Source organism: Urocitellus parryii, chromosome 5 (assembly GCF_045843805.1).
Source record: "Urocitellus parryii isolate mUroPar1 chromosome 5, mUroPar1.hap1, whole genome shotgun sequence".
Lineage (NCBI taxonomy): Eukaryota > Metazoa > Chordata > Mammalia > Rodentia > Sciuridae > Urocitellus > Urocitellus parryii.
The window spans coordinates 21,786,338-21,813,340 of NC_135535.1; the positions used below are offsets into that span (position 1 = coordinate 21,786,338).

Consider the following 27,003-nt stretch of genomic DNA (forward strand, 5'->3'; position numbering starts at 1 on the left):
TTTTAGTTTATACTGCTGTCCAGCCATCAACACAATACAATTTTAGAACAATTTCATCACTCCAAAAAATTCCTCACATCCATTGTAGTCAGTCCCTGCTCCTACTCCTACCCTAGGGAACTTAGATCTGTTTATATAGGTTTATATTTTTTAGAAATATATAAATGAAATCATACAATACAAAGTCCTATGTGTCTAGCTTCTTGACTTAGCATAAGGTCAACCCATGCTGCAGCACATACCTGTAGTCCATTCCTTTTTATTGATAAGCTATAGGCCATTGCGTGAATATGCCATGTTTTACTAAGCCCTTCACCAGGTCATGGGACATTGGATTGCTTCAAATTTTCAGCTCTTATGAATAATGCTTTTTAAACATTCATGAACAACTCTTTGGACATACGTTCTCAGTCCTCTTGGATGGCTTGTGAGGAGTGTGGACTTGGCTGGGTTGTATTTTCAGAAACTGAGCCATATTTTCAAGAGACTGGCAGTTTTCCAAAACCAGCTCTACCACTTTATATTCCAACCTGAAATACAGGGCTCAAGTGCGTCTCTGTCTTCACCACCACTTGGCATTATCTGCCTTTCTATTTTAGTCGTCCTAACGGCTGTAGAGTGATTCCCAGTTTTATTCTGCACGCAGCTCTCCAGGAGATAAGGAAGGGGGACAGTGGAAGGGCTGGAGGTGGTGACAATGGAAGAAAGGGGATGACCTGTCACTGTCACCTTCTGTTTTTCCTCATGTTGAAACTATGCTTAGGACAAACATCGTCTACTTTCCTTATAAGGACATTTTTTAAGCTCTTAACATCCTTTTTCTCAGCATTAATGGGCTGAAATACAGTGGACACCCCATTCTAAAGTGCTGTAGTATAGCTTGGCTCTGTAAAATCCATGGATGCTTTTTAAAAACCTGAATTTTAGCTAGTTTTAGATAGATTTTTATCTACTCCCACATCCAATTCTTTCATCAGAACCGCTGACAGGAAACAAAATTGACTGGATTGAATTCACTGCCTCTGAGTATCCTCTGATGGAGGGTGTTATATGACATTAAAGTAGCTACACAGCAAGAAGAGAGGAGCAGTAACAGAGCAGAAAAGACCATTTATAATCCAAAAACTGAATAACCAGACCCTCACTTAGCTAGTATTGTCTCTTGCAATTCAGTTTGTCTTATCTCTCTTTACAGGTACGGGTATATTTTAGTTAGCTTTTTGTCACTGCAACCAAAATACCTGACAAGAACAACTTAGAGGAGAGAAAGTTTATTTGGAGTACATGGTTTCAGAAGTCTCAATCCATAGACAACCAACTCCATTGCGTTGCTCTAGGCCCAACATGAGGCAGAAGGGCCCAGGGGAGGAAAACGGCTCGGCTCCTTGTGGGGTCAGGAAGTGCAGGGAGGGTGGGGCACAGGGAAAGTGAACCCTCAGGACATGCCCCCCAGTGACCCACCTCCTCCAGCCATGCCCCACTTGCCTACAGTTGCCCCCCAGTCCATTTAAAGTAGGATGGATTAGGTCACAGCTCTCATAATCCAATCATTTTATCTCTGAATATTCCTGCATTAACACAGGAGCTTTTGGGGGACACTTCCTATCCAACCACAACAGGACAGGCTCACATATATATTTCAGTTTACTTTATACTTATAGAAATATGCTAACGATGAATTTTGATAACTGTCATTTCATTTACAATACTGAGATCATCAGTCATAGAATATAATTGATCACAAATTTTATGATCTCAAAAGTTGAAAGAAAATAATTTGGAAAATTATTTTACAGCTGTAAAAATCCTGTATGGTTAGCAAAATATAAACAAAAAGTGGTCTCTATACTTTTTAAGATGCAGAGCACTTTTATGTACTAATAAAATTGCAGTCTTCAGATGCTATTAGCACATCATCACATCTCCAAGAATAACTTCAGATGTGGGATATTTTATTTTATAACAAATTATTCCTTCAGTAATCCCAATGATTGGATTTTTGAGAAATGCAAACGAAATTTCTCCTATGAAAACCCAATTTCCAGCAAGATATACTTAAAAGTAACTTACAGGGAAATTGATTGGTTGGGTTTTTGTGTCTTTTTTTAATCGTCTAGAGCAATGTTTATGTGAAAATATAATCAGAAAATTAGTACCTTCATCAAGAGGTAATTCAGAGAGCTTTACAAGTAAGCTTAAGATTCTCGTTGATTACAAAAGAAGGCTTTGTGCCTCCAGAACCCTTAAATACTCAGAGGCAATTATGCCATTAAGGTCTCTCTTCCATGCAAAGATTATCTCATTTCCTCACAATTAGTATTTCCTGTTTATTGAGACAGACTGTATTAGAAACACATATTTCCTCCTCCTTACTCTTCCTCAATATCCCTTGCTTTCTCTGAAGATATATAATTTGGAACCTCTTTTCCTTCCTATAGGTTAATATAATTGTATTTTGTTGGCATCTATGAAACAAACTGTTAGTTGCTGATTACCTCATAGCCATTACTTTGAAAAGTAATTAGAGAAAGAAGATTTGGAAAATCTAGTCAGAAAGATTTTTTTTAGATGAAGGAGTAGAGGTAAAGAGGAATTAGAATTGGTGAGAGGTAAGGAAGACCTGTATCACCTGTGGTAAGACTGTGTGTAGAGGTAAAGGTGCTGAAGTTCAGAAGGAGCAGAAAATTCCTCAGAGTGGCAAGGGAAAGAAATAAGATGTGGGAATCCTTTTCCGTCCCTTCTTGCCTTTCAGAGACATCTCCCTGCTTGTCGGTTGTCCACCTTGAAAGGGCTCAGGGCCGAGATGTCAGGGGTGACCTCCTAAGTGTGCTGTGCACTAGATGCTAAGAGGGGCCCTAGAGTGCAAGGGTGCTGGATCCGACTTCCCAGAGCGTCGGGTCCTGTTGGTCAGGTAAGACACACACACGTAAAAGGAGAGCTAGCTGTATACGCCAGATGGATCAAAAGTGTTGATAGCAGCCTTCAATACTAGAGAGATTCAGGGAAAGAGGTGGATGGAATTTAAGTTGAGAGAGGAAAGCTTTGGGAGGATCTTGATTTCATCTTTATAAGATTCTGATGAGAAGGAGAGTGAGGACCTTCTAGAATATGAAGAGGTGTGCATGTGTGGGGCAAAGAGATCACAAAAGAAAGGGCTGGGGGTGTGGAAAGCATAGTTTTTGATTTAAAAATCTCCGCAGAGACATCCATAATGGCACCTTTAAGTAGCAAAGATAATATCCAAAATATTGCTAATAGGGTTATTCAGGGGCAGGATAAGAAAGTTTTAAGTTTCTGTTATACTTAAAGAGAAATATGTTAATACACGCTAGAGATCATGAATTTATAGGGTGGCTTCCTAGTCATTCTCATTTAATCCTCAGGAATCCTTTTTAGACTGGGAAGGCTGTGTAGGCATGAATATTTAGGTATATAGATGGATGAAAAAGAAAAAGGGAGAACACACACACATTCTTTTTTTCATAGCTCACAGCTTGCTTAACATGGTGGCTATGTACGAAAGACATCCAGTAATTATTCGTTGAATGAGTATTACGGTTCCCTTTATATCACAATTCCAAAGTAGAAGGAAAGAGAAAGAACCAAACATCAAGTCTCTGCTCCTAAGTTCCTCCCTTCCACCCAGACATGGATTATTGTATTTCAATAAATGAGAGAAAATGTCATAATCAAAATTTGGATGCAAGTTCAAATGAGAATCTCTGGAATTGTAGAATTGAGATAGGATGACCTACAGGTACATATGCCTTGAATCTCAGGTGGAACGTGTTTAGGAATTATTATTGGGAAAGGAGAGAGCTTTCATTTTTAATTGCAATTATAGTTCAATAGATGAGAACAAATCTTCTGGTGGGACAGACCAGAACTTCCATTCTTGCTATTTAAGAACACCAGAGCTCCTGGGAACACTACAGTTTTGTTAGAAGAGGCTACCCTGAAGTCAGAGAGCACTATGGACTTAAATGGGAGCTGCTCTCTTTAGTTGGCAAATATCTAGAAAGGAAAAGGGGAATCATCTAACTTCCCAGAATGGAAGGGGGTTTCAAATGCAGTACAAAGTTCTTTCCTCCCCTCCTTAAATAAAAGTCCAGAAATAAAAAGGATGCAGTCCCATGACAGCAATAACTAAACTCGCTGTGCGCTCACCACTGCTGCATGTGTGATCTCTGGAGAATTCCAGCTACATGTGCTATTTCACGTCTGTCAGCTAAATCTGAATCCCAAAATATAACAAATGCAAAATGTGACACTGAGGAACATTATGTGGATTTGTGATTTTCCCCAGAGGACTTAGTCCAGCCAGCAATAAATGGATTGAGATTTCATGCAGAACATGGAGACAGACGGTCGCTACATGACTTTTCTTCGTGACTTGACATGCATTCTTGCAGTTTCATTAGTGTTTTCCATATTGTGGCTACCGAAAATGACAGTGAAAATGGAAATTGTAGGATAACAGGATCTTTTAAAGCATGTGGAACAGTCTATAAACAAAAAAGAGGCACAAACTATATTTTCAACAATAAAGGAAACAAAAAATTATGAAATGCTTCTCTGAAGCAATATTGTATGAGGTTACTTAAAATGTCTACTCAGTTGTGTATGAAGAAGAGTTCTCTAGTTTTAATATTAAGTGAAAAAAAATTGAGGTAAAAATTATACATACAGTATGGCCACCACAAAACATAACCACAAGAGAAAAATGAAAGAAAATATAACCAAATGTTAATAGCCTGTGGATAACTTGTTGTCTTGTTTTTTCTCTGTATTTTATAAAGTACCTGCAATGGGAAAGCAATATTGTTATAATCAAAATGTTGTTCAATTTCTAAAAAAGAAAAAATGTTTAATTTACAGCATATTAAATTCATTCAACATGTTTAATTTATATCACATTAAATTTAAAAAGAAAAAGAAAAAAGTCTAAGTGTGCTGACTTTCAACTTTTCTAGGACATGTATTCTGAGGTGAGATGTTCAGTGCACAGTCGTGTCATGATATTTTCTGTCAGAATTCCCACAACTAAACCTAGACAGTGACATAACATTATAGCATTGTCACTCAGCACAAATAGTTTCCTACTGCCCAGATTTGCAGTGGGGTGTCTGAAGTTGTCCTAATTAACACTGGAGAAAATTCCTGGAGGCCCCTGTTGTTTCAATAACATGTTTTGCCTCTGACCCACATTTCTCCTATGATAGTTGTAACAAAAACCATTTTTGAAAACATGCAGGGGGCAGGCAGGGGATGTAGCTCAGTGCTTGAGCACTTACTTTGCATGCGTGAGACTGTGGACTCGAGCCTCAGCACCAGAAAGAAAGAAAGAAGAGAGAGAGAGAGAGAGAGAGAGAGAGAGAGAGAGAGAGAGAGAGAAAGGAAAGAAAGAAAGAAAGAAAGAAAGAAAGAAAGAAAGAAAGAAAGAAAGAAAGAAAGAAAGAAAGAAAGAAAGAAAGATTTGTGTCAGTCTACAACTAAAAAAAAAAAAAAAAAAATTTAAAAACCAAAACATGCAGGACTGAGGCTGTAGCTCAGTGGCAGAGCACTTGCCTAGCATGTGTGGTGCACTGAGTTCAATTCTTAGCACCACATAAAAATAAATAAAGGCATTCTGTCCATCTATAACTACAAAAAAATGAAAAAAAAAACATGCAGGGCTAGGATTGTGGCTCAGTGGTAGAGTGCTTACCTAGTATGAGTGAGACACTGGGTGTGATTCTCAGCACCACATATAAATAGAAATGTTTGTTTCTTATGTACTGGAACTCTGCAGTTGGAACCATATTCGTATGCTCACATATATAGTTATTTTTTCTTAGTTAATGGTTTGACTCTGCAGCTATCCACTCATTCTCCCCAATATCATTAGCTCTTTTAGTCAAGTTTCCCCTCTGAATCCTCCAACTAATTTGTGGCAGAAAGTCGGTATTGTTTTTTGCATTGAACTGAATAACCTCAATTTCTTAAAATAACTAAATTCCAAATATATTATTATTACTTTATCCTTTGTAACCACTGGGTTCCTTGTGCACTCCCTTGTTAACTTGTACCCAAGCAGTAATGAGAACCCTACGGAATTCTCCTTTACCACAGTAACTGTTGCTTTGGGTCTTTTGTTGAAAACCAAAGGTTTACAGGTGATTGGTCGTGCTGCCTAGAGCAGTAGGATCCCACTGCTTTAGAATCCTCATTAAAAAGATCATCAGAAGTTGAGCTATTCTCACTCAAGGAAAACCTGGTTGCCTTTGGACTTGACTGTTCCATAATGACTGGCTTTCTTTGGAATATTCTCTGTGATACTATGTGGCAAATTGGATTTCTCATTGTTAGTGTGGGAGTTTCCAAGCCAAATGTTACCTTCTCTATTGCTCCAGTATTAGCCAACTTGGATGAAATCTTCAGTGGAAAAAGTTTTCTGTCTCTGGTCAATATATGTATTTTCACAGAGAATTCTGTGACACTTAAAATGTGCACCCTTCACAGAGTGCTTGGTCTAGCTAATGGACTCTGAGGGTGCATGGTAATCTTGACCCACAAAAATGAGGACTTGTTCCTCATTTAGGTCTTTTGACCTAAAACTTGAAGACTGCTATGAACCTTATGAAAAACTGAACTATTTCAATAATTTCAGATGGCTGAGACCCAATAGAAACATTTTAAATATGATCACTCAAAATAAGAGGCACCATCCTAAGAAGCATGACAGTTGCATAAGCAATGGTGTAGCTAAGGTCCCAAGGTGTAGATGTGAAGAGCAAGAGGAGCATGTCCAATGGCAAAGAGCAGGCTCAGAGTCAGGTACAAATCACAGCCATGGTGCCTCTTGGTAATGTGACCTTAGACAAGTTACTCTGCATTTCTGAGTTTCAGGTTTTGCAGCTCTCAAATGCAAATGAAAATGTTATATTAAGGAAAAAATGAGATATTAATACATGTATAATGCCTAGCACAACTATAATATGGAACTAGAACGTAGCAAATGTTCAGTGCATGGGAGTTATTGTCTACTGTCTTCTGTAAGATGAGGTCATTTCTGATAAACAGAAAGAAAAAAAGGAGCATTACCCACTGTTCTTAATATAACTTATCATTCTATGTTAATTTACTATCATTTTATCTACCCACACTCTCCTTGGTTGTTGAATAGGAGGCAGCAGTGGAGCACCAGTAGAGAGGGGGGAGCACCTCACTTTCCCTCCCATTAGAGATTAAACAGTGTGGTTGAGACCTTTTAAAGTAGGTCTAATATCAAACTAGGAGCTAGAAATCAAACACATTCCTACCAGGATAAGCTACTTTAATGAGAGATCTTCCAAGGCTACCCAGATCTCTTTATGTAAAGCACCAGCTTATTTTTTGACATGATTAACTTTATGAAAATGACCAAGTCCTCATTTTTGTGGGTCAAGATTACCATGCACCCTCAGAGTCCATTAGCTGGATCAAGCACTCTGTAAAGGGTGCAAATTTTAAGTGCTTTCTATTCTCACAACCTTATTCTTCATCTTCCCAACACTGGATACTGCCATTAAAGTTTCCTCATACTCTAGATGAGAAAACCGAGATCAAAGGAGTCACTTGCCCAAAACTGAGCTGTGGAAGAATGAAAAGCAACAACAGGGGTTGCATCAGCTCAGTTTTACCAGTTGTTTGTTTTTTAGTGCCAGTTTGTCAAAATAATTTGGAGTGTCTTTATTACAATAACAGTATTTCTTAGCAGGACTCAGGGTCCCAGGGTAGCACCATCAGCACCAGGTCCAGTCACCTCCTGGGAGAAGGCAGTGGAAATTTTATGGGTGGGATTTATAACCAATAGAAGCCTTGGGCAAAGTAATTCAGAATAAGAATAAAAGGGAATCAGAAAACATACTGTACTTAGACTTGCAAAATACCTTTGAAAAGGTTACTGTTGGATTTTTCTGAGATGGGGGAATACTTTGATCTTGATGCTTAAGCAAAAGAAACAATGCCAGAATGTAAGGGCATTTCTGTGGGTCGTATAAATAATGCTGCCTGCAAGTAATCAGCACTGGGACCACACTTACTTAGCATATTTATAAATCATCTGAAAGGAGTACATAGTGAAATTTCCAGATTTGAAAAAAAAAAAAAAAAAAAAAAAAAACCTGCTAAGCTCTTCCAGGTAGTCAAATGCCAAGCCGGTTAATATAAATGCAGAAAGACAATGCAGGGATACGTGAGTGGGCTGAAGGATGGCAGATGGGCTTCTGCGTGGACAACTGTAAAATAAGGAATTTAAGAAGAAATAATTCAAACCGTTTCCCAACATTAAAGGGTCTTGAACTATCAGCTATTCCAAAATTAAGAGATTTTAGAGTTAATGTACGCCTTTCCCCTAGTTACTCCTACTGCAGCTGAAGAGCCAGACAGAAATTAGGTGTACTTAGAAAGGACATTTTTAAAGTGGGCATGGAAGGCAGAAAGCTGCCTTCTGCTCAGACATACAGCCATTGGTCCACTTATGCCTGTGATATTGTACACCACGTTTTCAACTAATCTTAAAGAGTTGTAATAGGGTGGGAGATGGCCCACAGAAAGTCAACTAAAATGATCTGCGGGAAAGAGAAGCTGCTTTGGGGAAACAAATTTGCAAAGATTAGGATTTATCAAATCATAGAAATAAGGTAGATGTCGCCATTTACCTTGGTTAAGAGGCAGGAGACAGAGGGTGGGTGGAAAAGGCAAAAGGCAGAGTGCTGTTTAAAAGCTAAACCAATTTAGTCGGAAAGGCTGACAAGTAGGCAAATAAAATTCAAGGTAGCACAGGATACGGGTAAAGAATTGCCTACCCCTGCGCCTTAAAACTTATAAAGAAGGGGAAAAATTACACAATCAGCAATGACTTTGGAAACCATTTACCCAACAAGAGTTGTTATATACCAGGACCTGGGTAGGAAAAGGGTAAATACCTTTTTTATGAGTGGATTTACAATATGTTGTTTAAAAACTCAGTTATATTTAGAGATCTGCCCAAACTTTGCAGTATATACTTTTGAGAAAGATAAGTTTTATAACCAGACAAACTTGATTCAGACAGAGCCAGCATGTACTAGCTCTTGGGTGAGCAACTTAACGACTCTGTGCCACAGTTTCCTCATCTGCAAAGTGAGAAGACATCTTCTAGATAGAGATGCTGGGAGGTTGGGAGGGGTAGTATTTGTAAAGCACCAGAACAAACTGGGGATGGAGGCTCCCTGCAGTTCTCAGTTCCCTTGACAGGTGCCTTTGCAGTCAGACTAAAAATCTTGACCCAGAGAGACTCAGTCAAGTAGGCAGTGTTCGATTCTAACTCTAGTGTTGCTGCCTCCATCTTTATTAATATCCATTCTTTCCTATTCATTGAGCTCTTCTTTTGAGCATTGCTTTAGGTTTGGGGAAAGAATAAGGATAAGCACACATTGGGAGGGGATGCACTAAGCCTGTAAGTAAAGTTATTTCAAAGAATGAAACAAGAAGGTCATAGGGTAGAATATGCTGGGGGCTGGGGGTGAAGCTCTTTGGTGGGCCAGCAGGGAAAGTCCTTTCTGTGGAGACATGTTTGAGCAATGGGAGGATGAGATGTCTCTGGTTATCCCAAAAGCATTCCAGGCAGATGGATGGGCAGGGCTGGAAGCTCCAAGGTGAGAATGAATATGGGGTGTTCAAGGCATGGTTTCTCAGGCCTGCATAACAGAGATCCTGAGTGGAGAGGGAGAGGCAAGGACTTGGATAGAGACAGAGGGAACCAGACCCAATGGCTTTGAGGCCAGGTGAGGGCTCAGATTTTATTCCAAGGGCAATAGGAGGCCATTGAAAAGTTTTCAGCTGGTTAGTGATAAGAGTTTGTATTTCTGAAGGGTCTCAAGGCTGCTGTGTAGAACGGGACTCTGGACAGCAGGAGTCCAAGGAGAACTCTCACTGCTTCTTCTTTCCACCCAGACCTGCTGGCTGCTACTCCTTCCTTTCCTTTCTGGACCTGAGTGTCCCTCTGCCTTCACACTCCATCCTTCACAGGGGAAGAGGGTTAACTTTGCACAAATCTTTTTGCACTCCTCATGTTTTAAGACATATAAAAATGATTTCTTTTTCTCAAATGAAATAGTTAACCCAAATACATGTTGTTTCAGGTTTTAAAAATCAATTTGATTGGCCACAGGAAACGCATTTTGGCATCTCTGGGAGACAGGCTGCACGACGATCCTCCACAGAAGCCCCCTCGGTCCATCACCCTCAGGGTAAGTGCCGCCATGTTCATTTTGTTCTCTTCCCCTCCCCCCAATAATTATTTTGTGCAATAAAATGACTGAAGCAATAGATCAAGAAATATAGGCTGTTTTCGACGTAGCTTATCTGTATAAAAAACAATCTTCCTTTAAAACAGGATTTGTCTTTCTCAGTTACTTAAATATATGTTTTAGAGATTTAGACATTTATCTCTAATGGAATTCAGGCTGACAAACCACACCTCTAAAGAACCACACCTGTATCCCACATTCCCATCTACACCCAGAGAGAGGAAATGAGTTTTCTGTGAGACTCCTCAAGCCCACAGAAAGGAAATCGATCAAGGACCACAGTTAAGTAAAGATCAATTTAAATTTAACCTCAGGGTCTTCTGTTTTCAAGAAGTGAAAATTGGCCATTTTTACTCACTTCAAAAATTAAGAATAGAGAATCCAAAACGTTATTTCATAAATCATATGTCTCCCTTTCAGCTACGTTTTAGAGTTATGGGGTAGAAAACCCAGAGAGAAACCCAGAAGGTAAAGTGGAAGGGCAAGGAGGACAAGAAGGAAGGGGTAGAGAGAGATGATTCCAAGCAAATGGCCGAGGCAGGGAGTCGCCGCCAGCTGCTGGTTTCATGAACCCTACAGATAGTTTCTAAAATTCATCAAAAAGCCAAGATCTCTCTGGCAAGTGAGAGAGTCCCCACTTGATTTCTCTGTGTTCAGTCTGGCACTTGCTCGCTTCTGATTCCCTTCCTGCAGGTATCAGAAAAAGTAGCCATAACAAGCTGAACAGAAGCGGGGCCCTTAGACATAACTGCCCGTGTGAACTGGCTCTTATCATGAACTGCAGCGAGCGGCAAGCGAGTGGCAAGGCGGCCGAGGGTCAGGCAGGGCAGGAGCCGTTAAGATGTTAAGTGTGACTGCACTTTGAAGAAGAAGAAAACATACAGAGTTCTCGGGGGATGCAAGAGAATTGTCTTCAGGAGGGAGCCAGGAGGAAAAGCCATCACTTGGGGAGCTAGGATACACCACTTAAGGACTTGGGAACAGTGAAAGTAGAAATAGGACTCATCTTTCCCCCTCCAGAAGAGGAGCCTCCTGTAAACTGGGTAGAGGGTGATGAAGCTAGAAAGGGCTTATCCACCCGCCCTGCCCTCCGTTTGCTACATGGAAGGGGAGGAAGCCATAGGCACCATCAGTGTGGTCATGCTGAACCCCCAGCTACACACTCTGCTCCCTGGCCTTTTCCTTTTAGCCTCTTGCCCTGACTCCCCAGAATAGACTTAAGGGAACAGCAAACTGATCAAAGACAGAGATTCCCAAGCAAAAGTTTAGGACCTAAATCTGTGCAGGGAGGTCCATAACATGTCAGGGAGAAGTGGTCTACAGATTAGGCATGATCCCAGTCCTCTTCTTACCTGCCAATGCTAGAGCCCAGCCTACTGCCTCCCCTTGCCTTACACCTGGCCAGTTTCCAGCTTGAGTTGTCTTTGCCATTGGAAAGTATCCTCTGTCATATATGCATTGCTCTGCAGTCTGTATGTCGTGTGACATGCTGTGTTGCCATTGTGTCCTCTTCCCGGTCCTGTTGTCAGACCACTCTTTGGTGGAGGATCAAAACCCATTGGGTCCCATTTTAGCTTCTCATCATGGCACCTACCATGGTGAAGACACACTCCTGCAGTTCCCTTGTAAACACATGTGATAGTGTGCCGGGTGCCTAGCAGAGGTGGGCCTCCCTCCTGAGGTCATCATCCATGGTGCTGGTTTAAGAAAACAGAGCCTTATTCTTTGTACTTTAAACTTTTGACCGGAAATACTAGTGAGGGGTAATATTGACTTGATAATGCCATTAATAAAATAAACAGTGAAATATCATCCATTCCTTTCAGTTGATTTAAAAAACGACTCCCCACCCCCCACAGTTTGTCTTGTCAGTATTTCGCAGTTTTGAAACCAAAGGTGAGCCACAAAAACATGGTATTTATTTCATGATGTATTTCCATTCAGGAACCCAGTGGTAATCACACTCCTCCTCAGTTGTCTCCATCACTTAGCCAAAGCACTTACACCACTGGTGGCTCCCTAGACGTTCCTCACATTATCATGCAGGGCGATGCAAGGAGGAGAAGAAATGAAAACTACTTTGATGATATTCCCCGATCAAAACTGGAGAGGCAGATGGCCCAGGTAAGGTGTTCAAAAGCCTCTGTGATGTTTTGCTTTCACCTGTACCAGGTAATGCACTCAAATATTGAACAGTAGCTTATAACTGGAATTTTACCATTTTATAAAGTGTCCTTCATTCCCTGCTCTCTTGAACTAGCCTGGAACAGAGTTTCCAAAGAGAGGAATGTATATACATATCATTGTTATTCATTCCTACTGAACAAATCATGCCTGATGTCATTGCACCCCCAAGTCTTTGCTCTAAAGGGAATAATAGTGTGTCAGAATCCAGTCATCATAAAAATAGGTAATAAAACTCCAAATTTTAAAATGTTGGTTGGTCGGATAATAGGGCAGAAGTTGGAGAGGGGACTAACTCCATATAATGTTAATTTCCTCCCAAGCTGACATGTTTTTTTAGACTTGTGCTACTGGGACTAGTGGCATTATCTCCGTCACCTTGAATAGTTGATATTGATAGTGCTGCCTGACACAGAAGATTGAAAAGAGGGCTCTGTCACTTTTAGACCTTTCCTCAGAAGATTCAGTAGCCATAGCTAAACAGTGGTTCTGTTCTGAAGGTACATTAGAGGGTTAGCTAGCTTTGCAGCTTTGCCCTGCGATTCAATGATCTGCTGTATTGACAATTATTGGCAGAACCAACTCTTTTCATCCTCATTCTAAGTTCAAAATGATGTGCTAAGAGTCTCTTTCTGCCTCCCACACCTGAGATGAGAATCTCGAGGTGAAAATTTGACTGTAATTGCTTTGCCTTGGTTGTTAAAGATTTTTCTCAACTGTTTGGTGAGATTCTGTTTTTAAAAAGCTTTTGATAAACATTCCGCACTGCAGCTCACAAAAGAAAAATGTGAAGAGAATGTTCTAGAAACCATGGCTATTCTGCCTGTAAATGCCTTGGAGAGAGAGGAACTGGAATACTGTCTCCTTTCCACTCTCAATATTGAATCATTCTCAGGGAGTGGCATTGTTGGGATTATGGATAATTTCTTATTGAAGGGAGATGGAAAATATAGGACAAATAAGAAAAGAATAATTTTCCCAATCTCTGTTGTTATGTATTGTCTTTAAATCTTTATTATGTTTTCAATGAAGTTTCTTTTAAATAAGGAGTAGGAAAGCTTTCCCCCCAGGGTATTCGTTCTTTTTCTGCTATTTGTTAGTATTTGTGGATCACATACATGGTTCAGTATCTTCAGTGACAGCATTTCAGGAACTCAGCTTATTTTAACCTTGAACCATATTGTCTTCATGTATTAGTTCAAACCTGGACTTTCCTGAGCCCTCGTCTTCCCTGGGGAAAGCAGTATAGTTGTTTAATGAGCATTAGCTATTATTGACTGTGTCAGCTTCAGTGACAGAATTACCTGTCTCAGCTGCTCCTATAATTTATGAAATCACTCCACATAGGGCAGTTTTTTTTTTTTCCAAAGAAGAATTAATTATTCTTCTGCCTGTGTCTGAACACACAGAGATAATCTATCAGGATTGCTCCTTTAATTCCTTCCAGAGGTTCCCAAGCAGGGACAGGGGTACTTTCTGAACAGCCCAAATCTTAGTCCTAACACTGCAATCAGAAATGCATCCCTTTTAGCAGTTGTCTTACCTTCAGAAAATTGAATGAACTTTCATCTGCCCAGGTAAAAAAAGCAAAAAGCGGAGTGAGATAAGCAGGCTGATGTGATGCAGTGAGCTGTGTCGCAGCTGCGTGTGTGCCTGTTTACACGGAGTCAGCTAACTAGGGTCGAATGACTGATGCAGACATGGGCTCCATCAGCAACCAAGAGCTTATTAGAAGCTTTCTAAAATCCTGCAGTTCAATACAGCACTTTAGCTGCAGAGGAAATAGGAGATGGCACTACAGGAATCTGATCAATAAGAAAAAAGGATTCTGGGATCTTTAGATTGTGTTAATTGCCGTTTTTAAATTTGTTCTGAGAATGTCCTTACACTGAAAAAGCAAAAAAACATGGAGAAATGAATTTATCCCTCTTAAAAACAGTGTCGTTTCAAAGCTTTAACCTGTCAAAACATGGAACACTCGGTCATTTTGTTGTTGAACAGCTGTATTCATGTGACTTTTCTACCTCGAAAGCACTCAGTTGATGTTTTTTCTTATTTTCTTTATTCTTCTAATAATTTTTTAAATCATTTGCTTTTTAATCATCTGAAATATTGGCTCTAGACCATGTTTTTCCCTGGAGTTATATGTTAAACCAAGAAAGTTGTGTCTTCCTAAAGACCTGAATTAGCAATTAAAATCCCCATAAGCATGCAGCTCCCTAGTTACACCTCCTCCCAACTAGAGCTGTGTCTGTGGCTTCTCTCCAGGGGTTGCTCCCAAGAGGCTTACTGTAGCTTGGTTAATGCTTGCCTAATCCACCTCTATTTCCCACTAAAATGCAGAAGTCCACCTTCAGGCTTGCTTTCTTACCTGCTAAAAGAAAGAAGAACTCAGTTAAGAGAAAAATCACCAGGACAGATTGATGTTCTTGGAAACCCTTCCGCTTCTGCAGGTTCAGCTGAGCTTGCCCTGGAGTGGTTTGGAACTCTAATCCTCAGCCAGAACCCCTCAGCTCCTGGTGGCAGTGGTAACCCACAGGAGTTTTGCCTTATGAAGGTCTACTTCACAGATGTTTGGGGGTGCTTTACTTAAGTGAGAAAACAATGCTGAAAGTTCATCAATTTAATGTCCATTCTACCTGTTAAGTTTATTTGTTAGCAAATACTTAAAATGTTTTCCCCTATTCATTCATGATAATTATTATTCAGTGTTGTTTAACTGCTTGTTTTTAGTGTGAACCAATATTTAAAATACCTGTCTTGGAATACAGGAGATTTGCTAATATTTGACTGTCATTTGCTTTTGTTCTGGTATAAGCAATATGCAGGAGTTGTCTTAAGAAACAAAACTGAGCTCAGTGCTAGTAGCATATTTTCAACCACTGCATGTAATGATGTAGGCCTATCTGAACAATAGGCTTCCTACTATGCTGAAAACATAGCTTCTCTGGCCTATAATTCTAAGTTGGTCTCATTAGCCTAAAAGGTTCTGAGGTGCTTCCCCATTTCCCTACCCTAATAAGTGAATATTGCACTCATATTTATATAATTATACCTTAATTTACACAGTGCTTTTAAATTTCTAGAGTATTTTGACATCTGTTTATCTCATTTTAGCATGAACAAGGTGTCTTCCACACTGTTGATGTGCACTTAGCACATGGCAGACGAGCATTTAACTCTGAGTTCTGTGGAAATGAGATAGTAAATATAAATATGGGAAAGACACCAGAAGGAAGAAACTATTTTCACTATTTAGAGCCTAATTGCAATCCTTAGAAGTTTTCCTCAATGATGAGAAGTCAAAGGACTCTTCCAATGAATAAAGGAGGGTGATGGAATTAATAAGGTTTAGGGACCACATTCTCCTCCGACTGATGAAAGAAGGAAACATAGTTTTCAAATGCTGAAGCTTATGACTATTGATAGAAGACTTTGATTTATGGAAATACATATGAAAAAGTGAAATAGTATGTGTATTTTCACAAAGTAGAAAAAACTCCTCAACAATAAGAGAAATACTTACCTTTTTATAAACTTTAGCTTAAATATTAGTGAAAAAATCCATAACATCCAAGTTCTTCTGTTTTGAATGCTCTCATTGAGATACCCACAATATTGCCTGGGGCAGTATTTCAGGCCTGCTTAAGGCTTTTTCCAAATTGTGTCTAAATCATTAGAAAGTCAATGCAGTTGGCAGTCTAATATTTCTTCATCTAAACAGTAGCACTTAATAAGTATGACTGGATCAATTACTTAGTTATTTGAAAGCACTTTACATATATTAGTTCTACAAATGTTCATTCTTTTGATATTATTAAAGGAAGAGAACCATGTGGAAGTGCTGCTATGGCCAGGTCCCTGCCTGGAATTCCACACACAGTGTCTTATTTAATCCTCACAACAGCCCGTGAGGAAGCCGAAGTGGGTGAGTGCTGTGCCTCACAGCAGGTAAATAGTAACTGTGTGACCTGGACCAAGTCGTGTGGTGTCTCCAAACTTCAGTTTTTTTGTCTTTGAAATGTGGATGAGGCCTGCTTCTCAGGTGTGTGTATATCAGATAATGTATGTGAAATCATAATTAAGCTGCAAAGTGATGGACAGATGGGTAGGGAGGTAGGTAAATGACTATAAATTCTAACATACCATCTGTGGGTCCCTAATTCAAAGATCCTTGACTCATTGCAAGAACAATTAATGCCAAAAGCAAGTGGTCGGATGGCTGTAGCATTCTATAAAGACCATCTTTTTATTCCAGTGTTATCCATACTTAGAATGTATATTAAGAGTGGAATTGGAATATTCTTTTTTATTATCTTAATTATGTAAATACAAAGTCCACAATACAGCATACATCATGATACAGAGGGATCAGCCCCAAATACCCTCAAAGCCAGGGATAGCATAGGATAGAAGGAATCCTCCATCAATTCAAGTTACACAAGTATGTCACAAAAGATACTTTATGTTAATAACATGCTACTACTATAACATGGTTTCATAAGACAGTGAGAAGGAGAGGAATTTTGCCTTAAATAAAACTTAGAACTTTTTAAAAATACATAGTACACAAAATAGTTAGCTAGAGAAGTATGAATATTCCAGAAAGCCTTGAGGCAAACACCTATCTCTCTCTGGAAAGTGAAGAGATTGTAATTTATCCTACTCTATTGGTCTTGAGGAAAAAGGCCTGTTTTTCCTCAAAATTCTACCCATCACTCTGGCATTATGGGAATTTACAGAATGAACCTTCAGAAAATAATACAGCTAGATTGAAAGGAACAGCATTTAATGAAGTGATTTCCCCCTGAAACTCAACAAGTTTTCTTATTACTGTTAACAGCAGAAAAATTTTCAAGTCTGTAAGTTAGTGGCTAGTTTTTCATTTAGATCTTCATCACATAGCTGCCACTTGGAAAGCCTCAGCCTGTCCAAGATTTCCAAATTTTCCTCCATGAAGGTCTAAAGAGCAACTCCTAATATTTAAGCACAGACAGATAAAATATAACCAAAAAAGAAGGTGAAGAATTAACCCTGAAAGCTCTTCCATCAGGAATTTCCAACTTGACAGCTTGTCGGTTAACAAGCTGATACCCCACCCCAGGGACCATTGGAAATGTGGGTAATGTCTTGCCCTGTTTCAAGTCAAGAACTCTAGACCAAACGCCACCCATGACCAAAGGCATCACACCAAGCAGAAGTGGAAGAAGTGCCCTCGTACTTGGAGCTTAGACCTGAAGTCTGCACACCTTGTTAATTCACATGGTTAGTTCATTGCCTCTTCTCAAAATGCATCCTGCCCTCACTGTGACCATGTAGGGATTGGGAAGTTCAGTCCAATTAGTGTATTATAAATCTTGTACATCACCCTTAAATAAATAATCAGAAGAAATGAGAAAGCTGCTCGGATGGATTCTTCTTAGGTTTTGATACTCATCTTCCAAGTCTGGATTCTTCTGTTTTCTGTCAAGTCCCCCAAGGAAGCAAATGAGATGGCTGGGATTTGTCCTGACAGATCCCAGTCGGACCTAAACAGCTCAAGTTCTTCTGCTAGGAAAGCTCTGATGTTGCCACCTTCCATCCAAGTGTTGGGGCTTGATCCAGGTGACTGCTTCCAATTAAAACTTGACTGTGTGTGTGTGTGTGTGTGTGTGAATCAATACAAGAGAGTCTGTCTTCAACTGAATAAATAAGAAAGATGACAATATATGAAAGCCTATTTCAGTGGACTTGACCTTGTGATTTTTAGCAGTGCCTTAGGCCTGCTGACATTGAGCAGCTTGTTCTCAAAGAAGCACACCAGGCTATTTTTCAGCTTGTTAAGTTTTTTGAAAGTTCTTCATTACATTCAGTCCAGTTCTTGAGTCCACAGGTCAGAGTTTTGACTGTTATGATCTGACCTTGCTAAATTTTAAAGGGTAGAAGAATTCTTTTATTCTCCTTCTCCCTCTTCCTGTTCTTTTTCCAGTGTTGAAGAGGTTTTTTAATGTCTGAAGGAAATACGGCTGATTGTGCAGTTCTGCCTCCATTAATTCTTTTGGTATATGACTGAAATAAGATATCAGTAAGGACTCTATCTCCAGATGGCTTAAGCAGAGAGAGTATCACTTCTCTGCAACGTCCCTGTGGTCTTGGCACTGGGCATTCCCATGCTGCCTTGCTCTCCGCCTTCCCTGACTCAGCTCTGGGCTCCTGTGTATACTCTTCCCAAACAGCCTTTCTCTGCATGTGGGGAGATTCAAGCCCAGTTACTGCTAAGCTTGAACCTGCAAGAAAGACAGCTTACCTGTCCAGTAGCTCCCTCAAAGAACCCCAGGACTGTGTCCTTTCAGTTGAGATCAACCTTGTTTGGATCACTGATCCATCCCTGAGCTAATGGGGTAGGGGGTTAGGGGGTTAGGGGGTTAGGGGCAGTCAGGTTGCTGATACCAGAAGTGGGGCTAGTTTCTAAGCAGACAGAAATAGCAATTGTGGGCAACTGAATAAACTCACTTTGACTTTCCAATTATAACAATGTCTAATAGAAAATTGTTCTGTCACATGGGTATTGGTTTCCTTTTTTCATATTTAATTTGATGAACTTTTAAGAATGCCCAGATTTGAAGTAATGAGATCAGGGTTAAAAATCTCATCTCTGGTATCTATTACCTCTGTAACCTTGAACAAGCCCCTTAGCTACTACAAGCTTTAGTTCGTGTTTCTCTCTCTCTCTCTCTCTCTCTCTCTCTCTCTCTCTCTCTCTCATGTTTTTTTAAATTTTTATTTATGATTTAATGTTTTTATTAGTACAACATAGTTATATAGTTCCCTCTTCTTAAGGCACAATTTTTGCAAACTATGAAGCCATACATTTGAGTTGTTTTTAAGAATTATTATTTTGAGGTAACTTCTAGGTTTCTCCTACATTATGCTTTTTGAACTACAACTGAAAATAAATGCATTTAAAGTAAAAAATCATAGTAGTTATGTTTTACAAAACCATTCTATTTTGTAGCTTGTAATCCCAAACTAATATCTCTCCATGTGGAAACAGTCGTTCTTATGAATGTGAACACTGTCCAGGAAGTTCCTATCCACGCTAATTAGCCATGGAGCTCTTTGGGAAAGGATTTATGATTTATATCCACACTTGATATTTTTACAATGTAAAGCATCTTTTAGAATTAGTGTATCTGAAAATGTATAATTATATTTTATTTAAGAATATTTGTATTCTATTTTGGTAGAAAAGTATATTGGCTACATAGAGGCAAGATCTAACATTTCCTGAGTCATTTTTTATTCCCCTATAATAAGCACTCCATAATGTTTTTCAACCAGATTCCTTTTCATTAGTTAATAGGTACTATAAAACTACAGGGTTCTAGAACATGACAAATTAAACACAATCTGGGAGGTTCTCAAATATTTTAGGGAAATAACTGCCTGGAACAATGGCATATTCCCTAACTAGCTTAGCACTGGTAGTTCATTACTGTCATCCTCAGACCAAGCACTAGTTAGTAGAAACTTCGAATGAGGAAAGTGAGACACAAAGACTTTATGTTGCTTGCCCAAAGCAAGAGCATAGGTATGGGGTCAGGATCAAACCCCAAAAGGTTCCCATGCAATATTTTGAGTTCCTAAAAGAAAATTCTATTAATAATATCCAATATCTTATGTAAATGCAAAATTAGCAGAGAGTGAACCTTCAAGGTAGAACAGATAAGCATTGTATTTGAAGAAAACCCTTAGCTCCTGATATCCAATGTCTTAATCTTTAAAAGTCAGAGATAACAAACAATTGCTTCATGTAAACCTTTGTGAAGTAACGTGTCGCCCTTTCTACATAGATCTCTATTTTAATGAGCTTTGAATTCGGAATCACAACAATTGCAGTAACTTACATTTATATTTGTTATTGGCTAGATTCTTGTGTTCTTCTGTTAAAAGAAAAGCAGAGAATTTTAGGGGGGTGAAGGGACCTGAAAACATATGTAGTACAGTCTCTGAATTGATGTAAGCCCCTTTCTATCCCTGACAGGCAGCCACACATTTCTGCTTCAGCTTGTCACTAGAAAGTTGGTTCCTCTCTTTTTGATGCTGTCCCCTCATTGGAAAGTCTAATTAATAATTTGTGTCTTATATTGAAATGAAATAAGTAAGTCTTTCTAGAACTCTCCTACATAGTTAATGTAATCTGAAACAACAAGGAATAAATGTGCTCCCTTTTGCTGAGAATAGCCCTATAAAACCAAAAATATTGTGGTCTCTCTGCATATTAGACATATCAGTTTCTTTTCAATATTATCCTGATAAGTGGGAGCATCCTGATTCCTCAACTCTATTCCTCAACTGTATTTGCTTTGTTGATGTTCATGCTGAACAACATTAGCGTATTATTTAATTCTTGCACAGCTGTTCTTTATGAAAATTTCCCAGCCTTTATGAATGGCCATGAGCCATGTTTCTCTTCCCAACCCTCAACAATGTTGGATTTACATTTACATTGTTCCTTTTGAAATAAAAGAGTTTCATCAAGTTGTTCGTCCAGTGATCCTATATTCCTAAGACCTTTTTAGACCATAGTTGTCCCTCAGTATATCTGTGATCCTTCCCAGCTATGTACATTGCCATTTATAAAACTTACCTTTAAACATTGTACCTCTCAAGTGGCCCTCCCATGCATTGAGTGAAGCTTCAAACAAGGTAGAGCTTAGGAGAAACTCTGTAGGTTTCTAGCAGAGACCTTTTAGATTGACATCATTCAAAATGATTGTTCAGCTAGACTTGTTTTTCTGTATTTTTCTCACAAGGATAAAATAAGGAAATAGTGGGACCTCAGTAAACATCACTGAATGAATGGCTTTGTCTAATCCCTCTTTTTAACCAGAAGCAAGAAACAAATGTTAAACATACAGTTAATAAATGTGCTTAAGTAAAGAAAATGACAGCCTTGATTTGTAAGAAAAGAGCATAATGTATATTTCAAAGAGATGTTACAGAAAAAAAAAACATTACTTTGCAAAAATCTAGTTTCTTTGTAGCAATTCATATTATAATAAAGTGCTGATCACTGCTTTTCTAAATAAGTTATTAATATTTCTGCTTTTGACTGGTCCTTTTAAACATGTCTGAATCAGTAGTGATGGCATCCAAACTCTGAAGCAGAACAAGTAAAATGGCCCATGTGGCTAAAAACAATATGATCCCAATTGTCTTAAATTCCCTGCAGTACCTGAAGACAGTGAGCTCTAGTATGTACACACAACCTTCTCTTTTTCCCCCCTCTGCCCTATTTTTTTCCTGTGAAGAGATTTCATAAATAATTGTGTAATGCCACTTAAGGGTACAACTGTCATGCTAGGGAGTACAGGTTATAGATTCTCCCTACAAATGGAAAGCCAGACTGCTGTCAGTCAGTAGTTTTCTGTACTGGGGCAGCTGAGGGCTTATTTTAAGTGCTATCAAAACCAGAATCAGAGTTAACAAGCAAAGGGAGGGAAGAAGAGGGGTGTGGAGAGGAAGAAGGAGGGGAAAGGGTACAGAAAAAGACCTTAAACTTGAGCTGCTGTGTTGGAATTTATATCATGCCAGTGGGCTTATAATTTCTCCCTCTTTGGGATTAATTCTGACACCAGCAATCGTGGGTCATACATGCAGATGTTGTTGGAACTGCTATTGGCCTGACTTTTCCCTTCCAGCAGATACTTACTGATCCATCCTGGAATCTTCTCAACAGACATAAGGGGAAGGTCCCAAGTTTGGAAGGACTGCTCTTCAGAATGGTGGGGAAAGGACAGGAAGCAGCATTTTCTTGGGTCTCTCTAGTGTTCTCTGCAAATAAAACAGCTCACCTCTTCTACAGGGGGCCACTAGTGCATTGCTCTCTTTGACTCTTTAGAACTGGAAATAGACACAGACGCTGAACTTGGGAAGCTGACAGTGCAGCTGAAGAGTCTAAATCTCATATAGCTAGTTGTTGGAGGGCAGCATGTTCTTCTCCAAACTCACTTGAAAGGGGAGAAGCAGGACCATTCAGTCTACAGTTGGGACAGAGGAAATAATCTGATCAGACCCTGGCCTGTGGCCTTTGGGTTACCCAGAAGAAATAAAAGGTCTGATTTTCTAAATTCCAAGCAGGATTCAGTTGGTGCCTCTGGAAGAAGCAGCCAAGGGGCCCTCACTGCTGGGAGGAAGTGTGCATCCAGGGTGTTTGGTGCACTGTTGTCTGACTGTGCTGAATTTGTTTGACTCTATCTTTTGACAGTTCTCATTTCATCTAAGTGTCTGCCCAAGGAGCCGCTGTGTTTGCTGGCTACTGGCCGAGCGTCCTCTGTTGGAGCACCCTTTTTTCTTCTGCCTTTGAAGCTGTTTTGTTTGCTTTTCAAGTCTGTTTTGGTTTTATTTTAGAAGCACTGTCATCCGAGAGAAGGCAGGGGCTTCATTATTCCTTTAGCTCTCATTCTGAACCTTTCATATTTCTTGTTGAATTCTTTCTGGTCAATTTCTCAACACCCTGAAGTGGCAAAAGTATTATGACAAACAGGAGAGAAACAGAGGAAAAGTCTCTTTTTTTTCCCAGGGCTATAACAAGGCAGAAATTTTCATCTCTGATAGAATCTGACTGGAGGCCTCTATTCATAAAAATTTCTTTATTAAACTAGCTACACAACAGCCACAGACTCCCGGAAGGGGTCCAGAGCCTAATTGGTATGGTTCAGTAGATGGAGCTGTCATTAGCTTCCTCGATTGGGAGACCCACCATCAGACTCTCAATCCTAGTTCACCACTGGCTCTGGCAATGGAGAAAGGATCAAGTCCATAGCACCTCCTATTCTATGAACATGGATTAAGTGCAAGGCTTGTCCCTACTCACTTTGTGACCCACACCTTGCCCTCTGTAGATGACCAGTAACTCTCTTTGGAGGGATGTCAGGGGGCCAGGGAGATAGGTTCTTATGCTCTAAACTTTTTTCAAGATTTATCCTTGTGCTTGAAGAACAGTCCTTTGACAATGTGGAAAGCACAGCCTTGGTTCAAACATAAGATGCTGGGGAAATAAATAAATTTTAAAAAAGATGCTGGGGGGCTCCAGGAAGGCTTCTCTGAGAAGGCGACATTGAAGCAGAGCATGCAGGGCATGAGGGAGCTAACCCAGAGTGTGGGCAGGAAGGAGGGACAAAGGCAGCTGCTTTGAAGCAAGAGTGTGCGTGGCCATCAGTTACAGAGTAAGCTGGAGGAAGGGCCAGAGGAGACGAGGAGGGCAGCAAGGAAGCCAGAGGCTGGAGGACCTTGCAGGCCACTGTAAGGACTTTGAATTTCCTTCTCGGTTAAATGGAGCTGAGTGGCACAATCTGGCTTTCATTTTAAATGTGTCGTTTTTGCTCTTATATTGAGAATAGACACTAAGGGAGCAAGAACTGAGGCATCGAGATCAGTTAGGAAACAAATGGAGTAATCTAAGAGGAAAGAATCAATGACAGAGGCCAGGATAAGAAAGGAGGGTGAGCAGATTCACAGATGTGCTGTGAATGAAATGTGATCCATGAGAGAAAGGACAGCTCTGACTGGGCACCTGGAAGAAGGGGGCCACCATTTGGTGAGATAAGAATGATTTTCAGAGGAGAGGTTATTAGAAGCTTGGTTTGGGGCATTTATGGATGAGGTGTCCATTAAATGTCAGAGTAGAAATGTCAAGTAACTGCTGGATGCTGAGTCTGGACCTCAGGGGAGAGGTTTGCACTGGAGATTCAAACTTGGGAATCAGGATTGAGCAAGACAACCCAATATAGGAAGGGCTGAAGAAGGATCCAGGACTGTGCTCCAGGGATGGTCAGATAACAGGAACAGAGGCTGAGAATTGGAAGAGGTGACAAAATGTGTCCAATAAGTTAAGGAAAATGAAAAGCTGTTTCAGTTTCAGTGACTCAGGTAGGACAGGAAATGAGAAAGTGCAGTGCACACACGCCTCTTGGGAGTTTTGCTTAAAGAAAATCGAGCTAGAGATGGAGGGTGGGGTTAGGTGGAGAGAGGAGTTCATATACTTCCTCATGGAAGATGTTGCAGCACTTTCTGAGAATGTTCCAGTAAAGAGGGCAAAATAGACAAGGAAGGAGAGAAATTTATTTTAAACTACAGCATTGCTACCAACAGAGCAAGGAAAAATAGTTTACCTTTCAGGAGAATAACTGTGGAGACTAATAATATTCTTTTTATTTTGTGATTAGATTTGTATGCAATTGAGCTGCATTTTCTGAATGGAAGCCATGGTAACCTCAGACGCAAGATGATAACAAGAGTGAGATGTGTGTCGTTATTTAAGAAAACATCTCAGAGTCAAGGAGAGGTCTGAACTAAAGATAAAATTATACACCTTCAACTTGGTATTGACTTCATCATCAAAGAAATAAACATTAAATTCTCAATAATCTTTCAGTGATAAGACTTCTGTATCTTTGCTTAACCCTTATTTGTTTGTATTTCAGAGTAATTCAGGTTCAGATAAACTAAGTTAGCATTTGCACTGTATGTGGAGAAGGAATTGAGAGAACCTTAATAAGCAAATGAAATTGCAGAGGGATGATTAACTTTTTTTCAGAATTGTTTGCAAGCTCTCCACAGTAGCTCCTCTGATACAGGGGTGTGCTAATGACAAATGTTCCTTCTGTCTTCAGCAAAGTTGGCAGCCCTTTGTCAGCCTTTATGGGGAAACAGGTAGAACTTGTCAAACAAGAAGTCTGCAAGGTTCATTTCTGGGGCATTTTGCCAAAAGTGCATTGGCAATAGTGGCAACGATAAAGTAGACCCATTACAAATGGTAACATCTAACAACAGTGGGTGATGTTTGTATAGTGCTTTACTGATTAACTAGGACTTGGGAATCAATTGTAAGACTCCATTCATTTTGTAACTGTGTCTGGGAGCCTTCTGTGTTCCAGGCCCCAGAAATTTAGCTATGAAAAATGCCCCTCTCTCATGAAGCTTAACCTGAGTTGAATGAAGAACAACCTGGTGAAATAAGTAGGTCAAGAACTCATGTTTGCCATTGAAGGCACTCTAATGATTAATTAAAATTTAGATTTAAATCACTGCTTTTCTAGGAATTTGGGCCTCAGAAGAAATTTTATCATTGGTATTCTCTTTCTCAAAACTTCAGTGCATGTTGGACTCTAAAATAGAATGTTCATAAATATGAATTTCTGCAGTACAAACTCTCCTGCACTTAAAAATTCATTCCAGCCCCCAGTGTCATGGTCCTGTGTCTAGGAGCAGAGTCATTTCCTCATTTCATACTAGGAACACACCAATTACGTCTCGTCCTCCTGGAGCAGCTGCCCCTGTGCATCTGCTAAATTATTTACTGTCAACAAAATGACTGGGAAATCTGGAATGTATCTTCTTTTAAAAAAAATCTTAATAACTAAAAGGAAAAAAAACTAATTAACTGCCTTTATTTTAAACTGTTTAAATCTGACTTTTTAATCATTTGTACTGATGTACACAAGTATTAGAAATTATGGAGGCTTTACTTTTTCTACATTTAAAACAGCTTATAATGGAAAATGGTCACAGTAGTCATTATAACCTTTAAAACTGTGTAGAAGCTATGCATGAACTCTCTTTACCACATATGTCTACTGGTGAGAATTTTTCCTTCATTGAGTTAATGAATTTTTTAAAATAGCATAAGTATGGCATGAGGTCCTCTCTTCCCTCCTTAACTCTGTTACTGTCCTGTGGCTGTCAGCAGACACATTCATGTCATGGCATGTCCAGTGGGTACTGTAGGAACTCAGTGCCTCACAGTCTAAAGAGTAAGTTTCCAGGAGCAGAGCCTGACACCTGCTCAGAGCTTATAAAGAGGTGGTGAGTCCCATCTTCCACCATCAGCCACTATCCCCACACACAGATCAGTTGGTGCTGGGGAAGGCAGAGACTGTTGGAGTCCCTAAGGGAAGGGCTGAGACTTTTCCTCCTTTCCCGTGGGAGAGGAGACAGAGTGCATCCCCACACTCTCCCAGTCGGGCAGTGAGAAGGGGCCCAGCGGGAATGTGATCCAGGTTGGAGGTATCTGATGTACATTAGGGCGGAGAGACCAGGCATGGTTCATTTGAGAGTAATGATGGAAACAATAAAACTGAGGTGTTTGGATCCCAGTGGAATTGAGAGTGTTCCACAAAGTGGCTACATTTCAATATACTCCTATAACAGGAGCCTTCTGACTTGCACTCCTTCCTAGCCATCCCAGCCAGCTGATTCTCCTGTGTGGCCTGTGCAAGCCACTTAGCCTCTCTGAATGTTGGCGTCTTCATGGCAGCTGACAAGCGGTCTGTGGGTTACTATTGGCACTAGAAGTGGTGAAAGTTGTAGAAGCTGTAATTGATGTAGAAGAATTATCTCAGGAATGTGGGTGAGAGTGCTGAAGGGCGTAGGGCTCCCTGGAAGCACATTTGGTGCTAGTTATGATAGTAATCCAGCTAAGCACACAGTTAGTGTAACCAGGCAACTGTGTCCGTGGGCTTTG

At 39.9% G+C, this 27,003-nt stretch overlaps 1 protein-coding gene across 15 annotated transcripts in view; it reads left to right on the plus strand.

Moving 5' to 3' along the window:
• The window catches only part of Anks1b (ankyrin repeat and sterile alpha motif domain containing 1B), a 1,073,357-nt gene that overhangs the window by 992,233 nt on the left and 54,121 nt on the right, over positions 1-27,003 (plus strand). For 9 of the 15 annotated variants that reach the window (XM_026398716.2, XM_026398722.2, XM_026398739.2 and 6 more), the window contains 2 exons: positions 10,146-10,253; positions 12,258-12,437. The exons of 3 other annotated variants lie outside the window; for them this stretch is intronic. In XM_026398716.2, the coding sequence (XP_026254501.2) occupies positions 10,146-10,253; positions 12,258-12,437 (288 nt within the window). The remainder of the gene's footprint in view (positions 1-10,145; positions 10,254-12,257; positions 12,438-27,003) is intronic. 3 more of the 15 variants (XM_026398808.2, XM_026398815.2, XM_026398823.2) reach the window with 1 other exon arrangement.